The sequence below is a fragment of the Thermobia domestica genome, chromosome 7 (genome assembly GCF_964235325.1).
Source record: "Thermobia domestica chromosome 7, izTheDome1.hap1.1, whole genome shotgun sequence".
In the NCBI taxonomy this organism is placed as follows: Eukaryota; Metazoa; Arthropoda; class Insecta; order Zygentoma; family Lepismatidae; genus Thermobia; species Thermobia domestica.
Window position 1 is genome coordinate 140,286,087 of NC_137460.1, and position 15,347 is coordinate 140,301,433.

Sequence of the window (15,347 nt, forward strand, 5' to 3'; positions counted from 1 at the left end):
CTCCGCGTTTAAGAGTATCAACACAGAAATGTCAAACATTTGCGTGGTGGCATGTAAAGAAATTGATAGTAGTGTACAATAAGTACACGGTAACGATTCCAAACCATTATCAATAAGTATCAATGTAGATAATAATTATAATAATAATATTTTTAATAATAATAATAATGATATTTGGCTAAGAAGAAATGTTTGGCATATGGCTAAAAGAAATGAAATGAATGAGAACAGAGCCAGATTAATGGAGAAAAATGCATATAGTGCTATTAACCTTTTTTTATTGTAAGATGCAATATTGAAGAATTTAAACATTTGAAAACCCATAAATCTTCAGTAATAAATATATTACAAGAATTGAGATTCACAGAAATAAACATTACATATCTTGAGTACACAACAATTTATATTATTTCTGTGTAATGTGAGTATTGTGCGTAAAATTGCACAAAAGGTAAATCTTTCAACTATACAAAACTTTTGCTGTAAATAAAACAACAACTAGATAGTATAACACGTTCTAAATTTGGCAAAACATTGGCAGCATTGTTCGTAGGAAGAACAATTGGAATGGGATCATTTTACGATAGAATTATTCTTCATACCGCCATAGAAGGATAGATGGAAGGAAAGTCAGGAGTGAGGAAGCTCAAGATCGACAAACGTGGAAAAACCCATTCTATTTCCGAACCAAAATGAAAAAAAAGAAAAAAAACACCTCATTCGACCCAGGACCTGCAAAAAGGGAGAATACTTATTATTATAGTATTATAATACTTAATAATAGTAACAATAGTAATATCAATAATAACAAACCATTCCTCGGTTAAAGTTTAATACATATTCTCAGCAGTAATTACTCATCAGGGCTGGGACATTTGAAGTTAGTATTGCGTTAAATTTAGATATCTTAGCGTTGAATTAACAACTAAAACTCACCAGAGTGACGTCTACAAATTACATATAACACCGTTTGGGATTAACTTAATACATCCTGATGAAAAAAGTTCGAGATTTTTAACCTTAAGTATCAATTGAAAATTTGCAATAGCTATAACTCATCACGTCTGGATCGTCTAAGGTTAACCCTTTATTGAGCTGTGTTGCTCTGAAGCAACATCGCATTCTCTTGCCTTATCCGCAAGAATTATAAATTCAGTGATCATTTAATTGGCATTATTGCTCTTATATAACATTCATTTACATGATTTGCGGAACGCTTTTTTAGATACTTCTAATCTTCGTCAACAGGGGACAGTCAAATTTAGTACTCTGGCAACTTTATCTCCTACGTTCCGCGGGAGTTTTTCTATTTGTTTTTATTTGTGGTTTCTTGCTCTGTAGCAAAATATTTCAACGAAACTGTTGGAAATTACTGAGAGTATTCTTAGGATATTATACCATAATAGGGCAATGTTGATCAGTAGCTACACATAAGACATATTTTATAGCAATGTTGCTTTGAAATAAACACCCTGTATTTTGTAACCAAAGTACAAAAATACTTTAAAAATTGCGAAATTATGATCAGGAATACAGGGTTTAACCATAAAAGCATAAATAAGGTTTAAACTAAATATTTTATGGTAATGCTATAAATCTTTTCCCACTAAAGAGTGAATATGGTGTTACTATTCAACACTAATAATTTAATGACAATTAGATATAAAGGAAATATTAAAAAGTGTAAAACATATTATATATTAAAAACTGAGGAACAACAAATCCGTAACTTTCGTTGCAATATATATAACCCATCACACCACTAACGTGTAAGGTTATATTTTGTTACTGTCGAAAACTTTAATAACTTAATGCAAACCAGATATAAAGAAAATAACAAAAAATGTTTAAAATATTTCGTAACGAAGTTCTGTTCTAACACAGAAATTTAGTCAAATAAATTAATTCTTTGTTTTTACACTTACTCTTTAGTCTTTTATGTCAATGTATTTTTTTGAAAATATGCAAGTTTACATGCAATAAAGACCTCTGGATTATTTCAGTGATGGGTGTATCCGAGAATTTGAGTCAATAAAAAAATACACTCATATTACACTTTTCACCACATTTCAGTAAACCCAGTATTTAATTCAACCCTCTATGAATTACTATGACCTATCAGTTTTTGCAACCAATATGAACCACTGCAACCTTCTTTGGCCGACGTTCAAGCAACACTTGCTGAAAACCAACATATATATGTTAATATTTCTTACGTGTATTTAGTTAAATGTAATATATAATTTAATTAAATTTTGTGTGATTAAAGAAAGAAAACACGAAGATTAATTTCATTTAGTTTTCATTATGAGTGTGTATCCCTATTCTTAATCCCACAACTGAGAGTAACCATAGATCAGACTATTGTGATATACCCGAAGTAAAATACTCATTATACCAACCCTATACATAAGAGAGACGAAACTGCCTGAAGCGAAGTTCTAGTGAAGCTAAAGTGAGGAAATCATTTCCTACACAAGATAAACATTGCAGTTATAAGTCTTAGATAACATCATCCTTGTTGGTTCTCTTCTTAATATCTCACCTACTATCAAATGTCCTTTGTTATATTTCCTACTCCAGGCATGGATCTCAGTTACCCTAGTTAGTTGCAAGCTTTGCCGCGAACAATGCCTGCACATAATCCCTGTATTACGATTTTGGGCTACACACGACTGACATTCTTCCCGTAGAAAATAGGATCCACACAAGCATTATTTATTTAATAATGCACTCTACTTCAAGTTAGTAAAGGTTTAAATGTCTGTCAAGTCACAGATTTCCAACAGATGTTCTTTAAAATACCACTCGATTCCTCACTTTACTGAAGATGATATACATGAGCTATTCAATTGATTACTGGCCTTTACTCAAAGAATTTATTCCTTCATTATTTAGTAAATAGACCACAGAACATATTAATCTAGTACTGTTTGCTACCATTGCATGAAACAACTATAAAGGACCGTTTGCAGTGTTCCTCATTAGACGATGATGTAACGAATAGTCATCAAATGAGGGAGGAAAAACGCTAAAACTATAATTTGACGGTATTTCGTTAAAGACCAAGCATTCCTGTCCTGACATAAGTAAAACGAAAAACTGAAGAAATCTACGTTTGTTTGGAGAAATCGACGCAGCAGAATATTTAAATAACTCAATGACAAATTTAGTTTTAATGCTACCGGATCCTATCGCTTCGAATCGAATTTTAATCCTCTCAGATTCTCTTATCTTGAGCAGATTGCTTGTCAACACTTATTTGCGACATGGGTATCTTTATGTTTAATGTCCCACGTCGATGCACACAGGCTAAGAGAGTGGATGAGCATTAGATGCATGGCAGTGGTGGAAATAGGAAAGTAGGACGCACAGGAGATGTCTGGGAAATCAAAACAAACTGTTTCTACACCACAAAACCCATTTTCCGGCATTTGGAATCAAACAAGTGCCTCCGTGCCGGAGGTGATTACTCTAAAAGTGAGAGACTGTGCGCCCCGAACATGCTCAGTGCTCAAAGAATAGAAGAAAAGAAAGCGTTATTTAAGAGGAAAAATATTTTGCCGGCAAATGTCATACAAAAGTAGCAACAGATATCCTTTTATCTATTAGCTTTGCCCGCGGTACAAGGCCATATTGTCACTTAATGTGATGCAATGTACATCCAACTTTTACGATTTTTCGTTTTGGCTTAAACCTGATGAGAAAACGATACCCCATTTCCTAGCAAACCATTGAACATCCTAAAAAATCAATTCCTGAGGAAAAATTAATAACAGTTTTGGCTCCTACGTTGATTGTTGGTAATTTTAGGTGATACCTTTTATGGCAGCGAAGTGAAATGGAATCTTTTAGGTTTACGTCCCATGGTTATCCCAACGAGGCTTAGGAAGACAGTGACGATGAGAAATGAATGAAATTAAGAAAGTGGGACGAAAGGGAAAAACCGAGAAAACCCACGCACACAGTTTAAGCACCACAAAGTTCACTTGGCATCAGCGGGTTTGAACCAGCGACACCACACACCAGAGGTGAACATTTTATCACTGGGCAACCGAGACCTCTGTTTATGGCAGCGATTAGTATTATAGCGATTGGCGTTGTGATAAGAGCAGCTGTATCAGCGTATCTTGACGAACAACACACTTTTAGACGGTCAGAAATAATAGTGCTGTGAGTAGATGTTCTTTTTTCTTTCCTGTAAAATTAATAAACTTGACATACGAGGAATCACAAGCAAGGATACGATGAGATATGCCATCATAAGGTGTAAACTTCTGACACGAGAATCTTTATCAATGAATTCAATTAAATCAATTTATTAAAAATAAACTGTATACAAAAGTCCAATTTCTGGTTAGACTACTAGGACTTAGTTCATGTTACGACATAACCAAAATTACTACAATTACGATATGTGTAGGGGTTCCGTAACGTTAACGCCTTAAATAAATGGATAATTTCTTCATATGATCTTCACTTGGCATACTTATTTACTAGGGTGTTTTGTATATAAAACGTTATTGTTTCAGAAGCGATAAATAAATAAATAATTAATTAAAAAGAATTGAGCTTTTGTATTATGAAAATATTTTGATTGATAGTGGAAATTATAGGTAAGCCAGTGATGTACTCTTCTCAATAATAGAAAATATATTACCAAATTTTCTTCTCACTCAATAAAACCACTACTTATTCCAATTCTCTAGTGTTTCAGAACACTCCTATTAAACATCCTTGATCCATCACAGCAGTTTATATCTAGTTTAAAGTACTACTAGTGATCGTTTTACTTACGAGCAGTTTTTTAAAGAAGAATTGCTCTTGAAATTGCTCAGAAGCGTGTCAGTTTTCAGTCCTTGCGCACAGGCTTAATGTAAGGAGCGAGTTTGTGATAATGTACCGTTAAATTTGGAAAATTATTTCACTGGGAACTGTTTGACATCTTACATACCTAAGAATTAGGTTAAGTTCTTATAGGTGTCCAAATATTTGCAATTCGATTAACTCAGTTTCAAGTAAAGGAAAAAACATATAGCTAACTAATTATTGTGTCGAAAAGGATTATCTATAAACACGAACTCTGATGAAATAAACGAATTTAAACATACCTGAGGGTCTGAGTATTGTCAACTCCTTGTCGATTATGATCCCCTTCAACGTCCTCGTCGTGAGCGGCAGGGATATGATTGCCTGACTCTTTCGTGTTGTATATACAATCGGAGGATCTTTGATTGATGTTACTGGGGAAAGGTTTGGGAATCCCAAGTTCTTCAGCAGTTGATATAAGCTCAACCAAACATATTGCTTTCGAGTTTAGTTCCCAGTCCGATATCGTTTTATCTACATTACTTTCTGAAGCTATTTTCTCTTCTTCCATTGCAGTTTTATGTTTCTCAGATTCCAAAAGTATTGTAAGAGGAATTTCATGATCACTGGTGTCACTACTACATAGATTATAATTACATTCCTCAAATGACTCGTTTTCTGTCTTCATTTCAATTTTAATACTAACGTTTTCTCTTTCCATTTTAACTTCAATAGGAACGTTTTCTTGCTTTGTTACAATTTTATTAGAAGCAAAATTTAAATAATATAACGGCTTCCGGTATCAAGAAAACTGTTCAAGTTGGAGATTTCAAACCTTCAGCACGTAATGTCAAAAGAAACCAAACAAATCTGAAAGCAGTAAGAAAAACATTATTCGTACTAACAAAAATTTATGAACAAGCCAGGAAAAGATAACGGTAAGCATCATTCCAGTTAATTTGGGTTGGTGGGTGAAATGAGTTGGGATCAGATAAAGATGTAAAAGGTTTTGAAAGCAGTATTTTAAAGCATCCGAAACTTCGCTACAACATATAACCATTATCGAGATAATTAAATAGCGAAACTATATAAGCTTACCAAAAACGGAAATATTGATCAATATCCGATTTTTTCTTTACTTTATCACTTGCTATAGGAAAAGATACCATATATTCTTTTACATTTACGTATGTTTTACAGGGTTTATTATGAAAGTAACGAGCATGATGCTACCCTGACTCAACAATCCACCGCAGCACGCGCTGCCGGCGCGGAAAAACTAGTATGTGGTCTGTCCTTCCAAACGCGACCGGAGTCAGTCTGCTGCGAGCAGTGACAGCGTGTGGATGTCGATCCGCGTGAAGCACGTTTTTACAAGTTGTAACACGGCGCGATGGTGGGTTCGATAGTGTAACAACGCTACGCCATAAAATTTTGCGTCAAGTTGGGTAAGACTGCTACGGAAACTTACCAGATGCTGAAAGAGGTCTACAAGCAGGAATGTTTGTCAAGATCCCAGGTCAGAAAATGGCACAAGTCGTTCAAGCAGGGTCGGGAGGAGGTCGCCGACGAGCCCCATTCTGGACGCCCAACAACGGCCAGGACCGACGAAACGTTAACCGTGTGCGTGAAGTGTTGTGCTCAGACTGGTGTGTGAGCATTGAACAAATCGCGGACCCCCTAAACATGTCAACATTTACAGTACATGGGATAGTGACCGAGGACCTGCAAATGCGAAAGATCTGTGCGAAGCTTCTGCCAAGGTGTTGACGAACGAACCAAAAGAAGTTCCAGTTTTGCGCTGCAAGGAGTTGTTGGCATTGTGTGAAATGATCCGGAAAAAATGAAAATGAAATTTTTGAGCTTTACGTCCCATGGTTATGCCGGTTAGGCTAAAGGAGACGGTGAAGATGAGAGATGAATGAAATGGTGGAATGAAGAAAGTGGGAGGAAACGGGAGAACCCCGAGAAAACCCACGCACACGGTGTTCGTCCACCACAAAGTTCACTTGGCGGGAGCAGGGTTTGAACCCGAGACCCCTAGCACCAGAGGTGAACGCTCTACCACTGAGCCACCGCGGCCCCAATAAATGATCCGGAATTTTAGACTCGGTCGTAACTGGAGACGAATTCTGAATGTTCGAATAAGATCAAGATCAAAAAGGCCGAGTGCGGAGTGGCAGACCTCATCCTCTCCCCGCCTCAAAAAGGCGGGCATGAGCGAATCCCGAATCAAAACCAAGCTCTTTGTCTTCTTCAACGTTCGAGGAATCATACATTTCGAGTTTGTGCCACCAGGACAACCTGTCAACGCAGAATTTTATCTAGAAGTGCCCAAGAAACTGAAACGCAGGGTCACCAGCGTTCGAAGTTACATCAAAGACTCAATGAAACTCCACCATGACGAAGCACCAAGTAACACCGCCTTCACCGTCGTCGACTTCCTGGCCTGAAGCAGAACTCCAGTGGACCCCTACCCCCCCCCGGCACTATAGTTCTGAACTGGCTCCTAGTGACTTTTATTTGTTTCCCCTTTCGAAGAGACACCTCAAAGAAAACATTGGGACACCGTGCTGAATATTCAAGCCCATGTTACAAGGTTTTTAAAAGCCATTCCAGCCGAGGACTTCAAAGATGCTTTCCAGGCGTGGGAAACACGTCTCCAGAAGTGTATCGATGCAGAAGGAGCGTATTTTGAGGAATTTTAAATATTTGTAACAATCGGAACAATAAAAGTTTTTCTAAAGCAATGCTCATTACTTTCATAATGAACCCTGTATATATTTTTCCCTACACATAAGTACGTTTTTAACGAAGAACGAGTACTGCTTTTCATTCTGTCTTCTTTTTAAATAAACTTACTAATTCTCAACCTATTATCAGTGTTACATGAGGACAGAAAACCAAAACTTCCTCTTCAACATTAACCTATTGTAAAATAAAATATGAAGAGCAACATTATACAAGTTTTCATCTTAAAAATGAATAACATTTTCAAGATGTACTATAATATTTTAAAAACAGATTTAACTGTCCTCTCCATTATTTTATCTTTACTCAAATACATGCAGAGCGAGCTATTTCCAGGGAAATTTATTACATCGTTGTTGTGTTTTAGTTTTCAGGTCTTGCATTATTTGGGTATATTCGGTTCTCCAGTGGTTAATTGACACTTGATTTTTTTAAAAACAACTCATGATATTTGTTGGTTGTATTGATGTATAGCGTCCATCTTCGTACAAATGTTATGTGGAAGGTAGAAGAACTCGTTAAATTTGGATCTTAACAAGATGAGCCCTTACCAAAAATGGACGGATTTGCGCTCAGATGGTGCTCAGGTTAAACAAAGAGCAACTAGAGAGCTTTACATAGTGATGTAGTGGGTCATATAATCTTCTTCTAGTCCAGGGGGCGAGATGGCTCAGTAGCACAGCATTCAATCAATCCTTGGTTCAATCTCAACTTGGGCGAAGTAAGTTTGCTGTGGATAATGATCTTGTGCGTGTGTCTTTTTGCGGTTCTCCCGTTTCTTTCTACTTTCTTCATTCCACGAATGCATTCATCTCTCATCATTACCGTCTCTTTAAGCCTAGCCGCAGTAAACTTTGGTCTTAAAACTCTAAGATTTCATTGCATTTTCGTTCATAGTCAACTGTACACCTACCTTAAACAAACGAAACAACAAACGTATTACGAACGTAGGTATCCGGTATATTTTACCAAAGGATTTTTCGGAAAGGAATCAACAAGGGTTACGAGTACTTTCTCAGTATTTCTTCCAATTTTAGGCAGAAATTTTATGAATTTATCATTGTTACACTTAATTACTCGAATGACGTAATACACTGTAAGAGGTCATCACGTATATTTAGAGAGTTATCGAACATATGAAGACTGTGATCACGTATAAAGTCGTCTTTAAAACAAATATATATTTTAGGCTGTTTCATACTGTGCGTCGCTAGTAATCTTGGAATATACCCTAGACTACATAGACCGTAATTTAGTAGATCATGCGAATGCTCCTTAATGTTCTGTAAGTGTTCGTATGTAATAGGGATGTGAAACAACTCACACGGCAAAAGTGGCAAGAGAATGTGTATGATGATATATTACCCCTAAATTTGGAATGAAATTTAGCAAAGTACGGGTAATATTTTTGATACAGCGTAATCCATACATTTTAATCGTTTTGATAATTTTAGCATACTGTACAATGAAACTACCAGTAGAAAACTATTCATTTTTAATTTATGAAATGAGGGAATACATGCGAAAATCTTCCGAAAATATGAAATTGCTAAACTCACATCAGGAAAAGAAATTTTAGAGGAAACTACTCCAGAAAAGTCTCACTTTCTAAAGTTTCGTTAATTTTTTTTCTTTTTTTTTAATTTTTACATTTATAACAACAGTCCACATCAAGAAACAATGTAATGTAGCGAAGTGAGAATAACGATTATTTTTGTAATTATGTAAAACATAATGCATGTATTTTCTTCTCGTTATCTTGTGTATCCTTTATGAAATCTATGCAATACATATATACTTTCGAAAGTTATATTCTTCCAGTGTAAATTATGATACACCAAAATATAGCGGAAACTTCACATTTGTCAGCGATGTATGTTAAATAATTCTAGCATTTCAATACTCTGAGATCTAATTGTTTTAATACAAAAAAGTTATCTGTTTAGCGAAGGGGTTCAACAGTTTAGAATCTAACCTAACCTAATATTAATAGACTCAGCAAATCTGTAACATTCTTTCGATTCTAAGCAAGTCTGGCCTGCATCAAGTAGACATAAGCATAGTGAATTAAAATTAGCCATTCATGGAAATACTTCTCTCTCATGTTCCCTTCCTTATCGCTAATGAGCAAATGCAGAGTGGCTAATGTCGTTTCTTCTACGGACGCATACCCACGCTACGAAACGGTTAGAGCAGTTTCAAACTGTCTGGCTCAGTTATACAGCATTTGCGTTGTTTAGTAACAACTTAGCACAAGTTCGTTTGCCTGTTGTGTATTGTATTTTATTATTACTTTTATGGGTAAGCTGCTGTATCGCCGAAAGAATTTTACACAATTTACCACATGAATTGGAGAGTTTATTTTCGGTTAAGAGGAAGAGTTACTAGAAGTCAGGTGAAGTGAATAATTGAAGTTAAAAATGTACTGCTGTTGTTAGTTATTGTTGATGTTGTAAGCGGCACTATATATGGAGGTGGAAGCCATTATTTTGCGGGGACGTACACATGTTATGATTTATGGGTAAGGGAGTGTGGAAATACGTTAATGACCAGATTGTCACATATCGTGCTTGCAATTTATCGAATTGTACAAAAATAAGGAAAGGCAGTTGTTGAAATGCTGTGAAAGACATGATCTAGCAAACAGCCGAACAGTTAATCATAAAGCCCGTCTCACACAGATCTGAACTAAGGTCTCAACCCAGGCGACAACTTTACACTGTTGCTTAACTCAAATTTCCATACAATTCCTTTTACCCTGATGTGATGTAGGGGTCTCAGGCGATCCTTAAAACTAAGTAGGTTTTACCAGCAGAGCCTTTCGTGGTCGCTGTATTAAAACGAACGAAAAACGTGTTACGAAAATCGTAAATATTATTGGTTTTCTATTTCAGGATATGAGTTCATCTGAAGAGGATGAAATAGCCATAGCAGCGATATCTGCTATGCTGCTGACACAAAATCCGCCCTCCCCTCCAACTCAAAAAAACGAGAGTAAAGAGATAATGAACTACTTAGAAATCCTCGTTCCTACAAAAAACTACACAAGGGATTATTCAGTTTCATACCCTATTGAAATTAGTAACTCCGAAAATTCCGCAGCAAGATACGAACATGAGGGAGTCTGTAACAGCTCAAAAATGGTCTGTAGATCCACCAGATTGTCAAACTCAAAATTAAATGGCTTGTCCAAATATGTAAATGAGGGCAGTTATCAGGCGCGGAAAGCTAAAATAAAGAAGAAAGGGCAATTTTCTAGTATTGGTACTGAGTGCATCCTCTCAGCTCAGTACCCACAAAATGCGACATAACCTATAAAGTAAACTTATACCCACAGGGAACCCATCTCATCCACTACACCTGGAATTTTTGAATTGTGCCAGCATGGTAGAACTGTTCCTTAAAATTTCACAAAAGCCACATAACACTGATGACAATTAACTCTCATTGTTTCTGTTTTTGCGCATCACATCTGAATTTTATGTTTAGAAGTGTAAGATTACTAGTCTAAAAATATTACAAGTGCTTTACGACGGATAAAATAAATGAGTTTATATGACAGATGCCTTAATAGAAACTATTTTCCACGGGCGATGAATTTCTGCACAGTTTACATAAGTTGTATTTTGTTTACAAGTGGAACGCTACTAGTATGAAACCGTGACAAATGCTATTGAAACTCGTATCACTGTCAAGACCCACTCGTTTTCATTACCCTCACTTATGTGGATACCCACTTTAGCTCACGCGCCTGTTCCCTTCAGACGCATCACCTCTTTAACTGTCGGGCCCTACAGCTTCGCTCTGCTATGACTCGGTTAGATAGCATTCGTGCTTCTAGGGGCGACCTAGCGCAGGTTGTTTTGTGTTTTTTGGGCTGTAGTTTTTATGCATGCATACGGACACTTGTGTTTATACGCAACTCGTAAAAGAATTATAATTTTTCAATTATTTCTTATGGTACCACTTGAATTTTAACTATGCCATGTGGATATTTTTATGTCGCCCAGCATAAATCATTTAGAAAACAATAAAAATTAGAGAAAAAAGATCTAATTTTTGTACAATTATCTCGAATGGCGCACCAAAAGTAAACCAGCATGCTTTTTTTGGGTTAAATTCCAAAGTTGGGCGTCCGTTTCCAGCAAAATTTTCATAATTTACAGGAAAGATATGGATAATTTGATCGTTTGTGTGCTTGACAATACATAAGAGACTCGAAAAATCTGTTTATTTGTTATATATAAAAGGTTATAAACATGGGACTATACGGCGAGCGGAGGGAACTACTTGGCGCAAGGTAACAAACAGTTGCATTGTGCGAAAAAAACGAGCATTTATGTTATCAACATGGCGAATGTACAAGGACAATGAACTAACAGTTTTAACATTTGTGAAGCAATAGGTTGATAACAAGCAAAATCTTTTAAAAGTTTGTAAAGAGCACGGATTAATGAACCTAACAACAAATTGCAGAAGGTGTGCAAAGGAGATAACAGCGAAAAAACGTGGTGAAAGCAGACGCCCAACTTCGGAATAAATGCCCTTTTTTTGGTATACAAATTGCACAATAATCAGATATTTTTATTCTTTTAAAAGATGTAATTACATTTGTTCACAGCTGTAGAATTCGGGCGGATACCTTGTTGCTGCCCTGAATAGATAGACATCATTTCCACCTCTAAGTGGGCACATAGGACAGATTGGTTTCTGTTTTCACACAGTCGTTTTTATACCATACTTCCGAAAACGTATTTATATCATTTGGGGGAGTCCTCATAAAATAAATCGGCACCATTAAATGCAAATCTTAGCCTAAGAAACAATTTCTAGGACACTAGTAGCGAACTTCATGCAATAATAATTTTGTACTTGCATATAATAGAATAGCAGGTGATCATTCCCAAAGCACGTCAGTTTGCACGTGTTTGAACAATGTATACCCAAATGTTGGTAATCCGTCAGGGTAATATCACTGTAGAAAGTCTTTGAAAATCACTTAAAAAAAGAAATGTCAAAACAATAATTTGATAGAACTTTTCTTAATCTATATGTTCACTTAAACTAACTAAACTAATTCTACCGCCTATGGAAGCCGGAGGTTCAATTCCGAGTGATGCTAGATTGAGGGAAATTTCCCGTGGCGTAGGGAGATTTAGAAAAGAAATTTTTATGGAGAGGGAAAGGGAGTTTTTACGGATATGAGCTAAAATGTAGGGAAATTTAGCTTTTCAACAAATGTTATGATACTAAGCACTGCGCCGGTATGGTGAAAGACGGTAGCATTATTTCCAGAGCAGAATCCCACACACTTTATTGTCGCACAAGGCTTTGGCGGCCTGGCTTGAGGATGTCATTATACAAGAAACATTGTAGTAATAACAGAGCAAAAGTACAAAAGTATGCTGTAGAGATATAAGCACAGTATACGAATCCATAGATACGCAATAATGCTCTCTTTAAAATACTGAACTAAAATTAGTGAAAATTTATCTTAGAAGGGAATTTTTGAGCATTCATGAGGGAAAGTTTAGGCTATCTTGAGGACCTACGGATCCGAAAAAACGGATCTTAGATACGGATCCGAAAAACGGATCTTGGATCCGGATCCAAAAACGGATCTTGGATCCGGATCCGAAATTTCGGATCTTGGATCTGGACCTGAAAAACCGGATCTTGGATCCGGATTCGATACTCCGTGTCAGAAAATTCGGATGTTCCGAATCAGCAAAATTTTCGAAATTATTGACAAAGTGATTTTCATTCCTATGCTTAAAATAAGATTATAAGACACTTTTGGTATCTGATCGTTTGACAGCCTTGCGTTCTCTTCATTTTGTTGATATTTGGTTTTCGTGCCTTAATATGTCACAATTATTCGAAATTTGAATGAGTAAAACTGTCGACTTAGGTGAGAGCAATCTCATTGTCAGATTCGATTCTAGTGGAAATACTTGAATGAAAAGGTAGTGAATCTTTTTTAAAGAGGTCGTCCTGATGGAAATTTGTCCTTTGTTTTCTGTAACACTAGTCAAATGCTGAGATGAAACCTTAGTCTCAAGCCCAAGCTTCTTCATTAGACTTAGGCTGCTTACTTTTCTAATTCTTTCTGAGTTATTGTGGTCACTGAATGAGGCCATTCCCTAGTAGTGATGGGCTAGGCCATTGCTAATAGAACAGCCCATAAAATATAGATCAAATCAAGTTAAGGAGCAACTTCCTTTTCTTGGTCTTGATGAGCTTTTCTTATTTCTTTAAAAATACGTTTCTCTGTGACCGTACCACTCCAGTTAGAATTAAGAATTGCAGTAGAGATGAAGTTCTAAATGGCAATTAATGTATCAAAATCAATGTATTAATGTACTGCATGTGTATACAATATACCATATGGAGCCTCCAGCAGTAACACGTATCTTTGTAATTAGTAATCCACTACTATTAACTCTGCATAGGTTGTATAAGGAGCTATATCATTTATGTAAACACATAGGCGGATGCAGGGGGAGGGCGAAAAGTCGTTCGCCCCTACTCAGCGCCACCATTAACAGTGTACTTTAGTAGTAATTTGTGGCAGTTTCAGATCATCTAAGTAATTTTTCACTGCTAGCATCCCCAACCGCCCCCAAAGTATCCATCCCCCCCTCCAGGAGTCCCTTCTGGATTCGAACCTGCACAAACATAATATACAACTCATTCAAGAGTACATTTTGGTAGCTTTTTAAAAGTTTTATCTTAAAGGATTGTCATTTCTCATGGCTACTTATGCAATTTTGTCCAAAGGCATTTATGCAATTTCCAGTCATTACACAAATACATTTATATACTTAATAGACCTGGGCTAGTTGGGGGCTTCGCCACTAGACCCCCGTTACTAGGGCCTCACACCACAAAAGCCTCTAATCATAATCAATTTAAAAAGAAATGTCAGAGGATTTGCCCTTAGACCCTCTGATATCTCATTTGATCGACCTATGACCTCGTACCTCGTAAACCTACAACCATACCGAATCTCAGTTCAAATATCAAATTGTATGTAATAACATTCCGTATTCCCGAGACATACCGAATTTCAGTGCACGTACATGTGGGCTTTCCCCCCAGCCCACACATTTGCTCGGTCTACGGCCTCGCACATCATATGCCTGCAACATAACGAATTTTTAAGGGACCGCGGTGGCTCAGTGGTCAGTTCACCGGTAGACGTGAAGGAGTGCGGTCGTTTGCTCCTGCTCGTTGTGACTACCGAGTAGCCAGTTAAGTGCGGCTACCTAAGTGGTATTTCAAGTGACTGTTATTAGTGCTATCTTGCTATAGTGAACAGCTTTGATACTTGTAGAGTTTCTTGTTATTGTTTGCAAAGTATTTGTTTTTGTTTGATTTGGTGCGCATCATGTTTCGTGGTTTACGTCAGAACACAGTGAAACTTGCGATCGATAAAAGTACACGACATATCCGCCCAACTGCTTTGGATATTCATGTTTGGCTGGATGAACAGGTACATGTGAATTTGGATCAGATTGATGGTATTCAATAAAACAGTGAGGAATATTGCGTGTTCTTGAAATTTAGTTCTCCAGAAAAAATTGAACAATTTCTCCTCAATACACCTAATGATCTCTCTTTTTGCATCAAGATGGCTCCCTGAGCCTTGTTTCAGTGCAAAATGCTTCAGATACTCTTACACGTGTGCGTATCACGGATCTCCCCATTGAACTAGATGTTAGTTTTCTCAATTCTGCCCTCAGTAATTACAGAAGTGTGAAAAAGATAGAAAATGAGCAGTGGTC

The 15,347-nt window shown here is 36.7% G+C and overlaps 1 protein-coding gene across 4 annotated transcripts in view; it reads right to left on the minus strand.

Annotated features, from left to right (window-relative positions):
• Positions 1 to 13,150, minus strand: part of LOC145690415 (uncharacterized) — a 31,865-nt gene extending 18,715 nt beyond the window's left edge. The window contains exons 1-3 of one of the 4 annotated variants that reach the window (XM_081765267.1): positions 12,437 to 13,097; positions 5,112 to 5,679; positions 265 to 732 (exon numbers count right to left, since the gene is read on the minus strand). In XM_081765267.1, the coding sequence (XP_081621393.1) occupies positions 717 to 732; positions 5,112 to 5,530 (435 nt within the window). In that variant the 5' untranslated portion in view covers positions 5,531 to 5,679; positions 12,437 to 13,097 and the 3' untranslated portion in view covers positions 265 to 716. Of the gene's footprint in view, positions 1 to 264; positions 733 to 5,111; positions 5,680 to 12,169 lie in introns of those variants that run through there. The other 3 variants (XM_081765263.1, XM_081765264.1, XM_081765266.1) reach the window with 3 other exon arrangements.
• Positions 13,151 to 15,347: the final 2,197 nt, after the last annotated feature.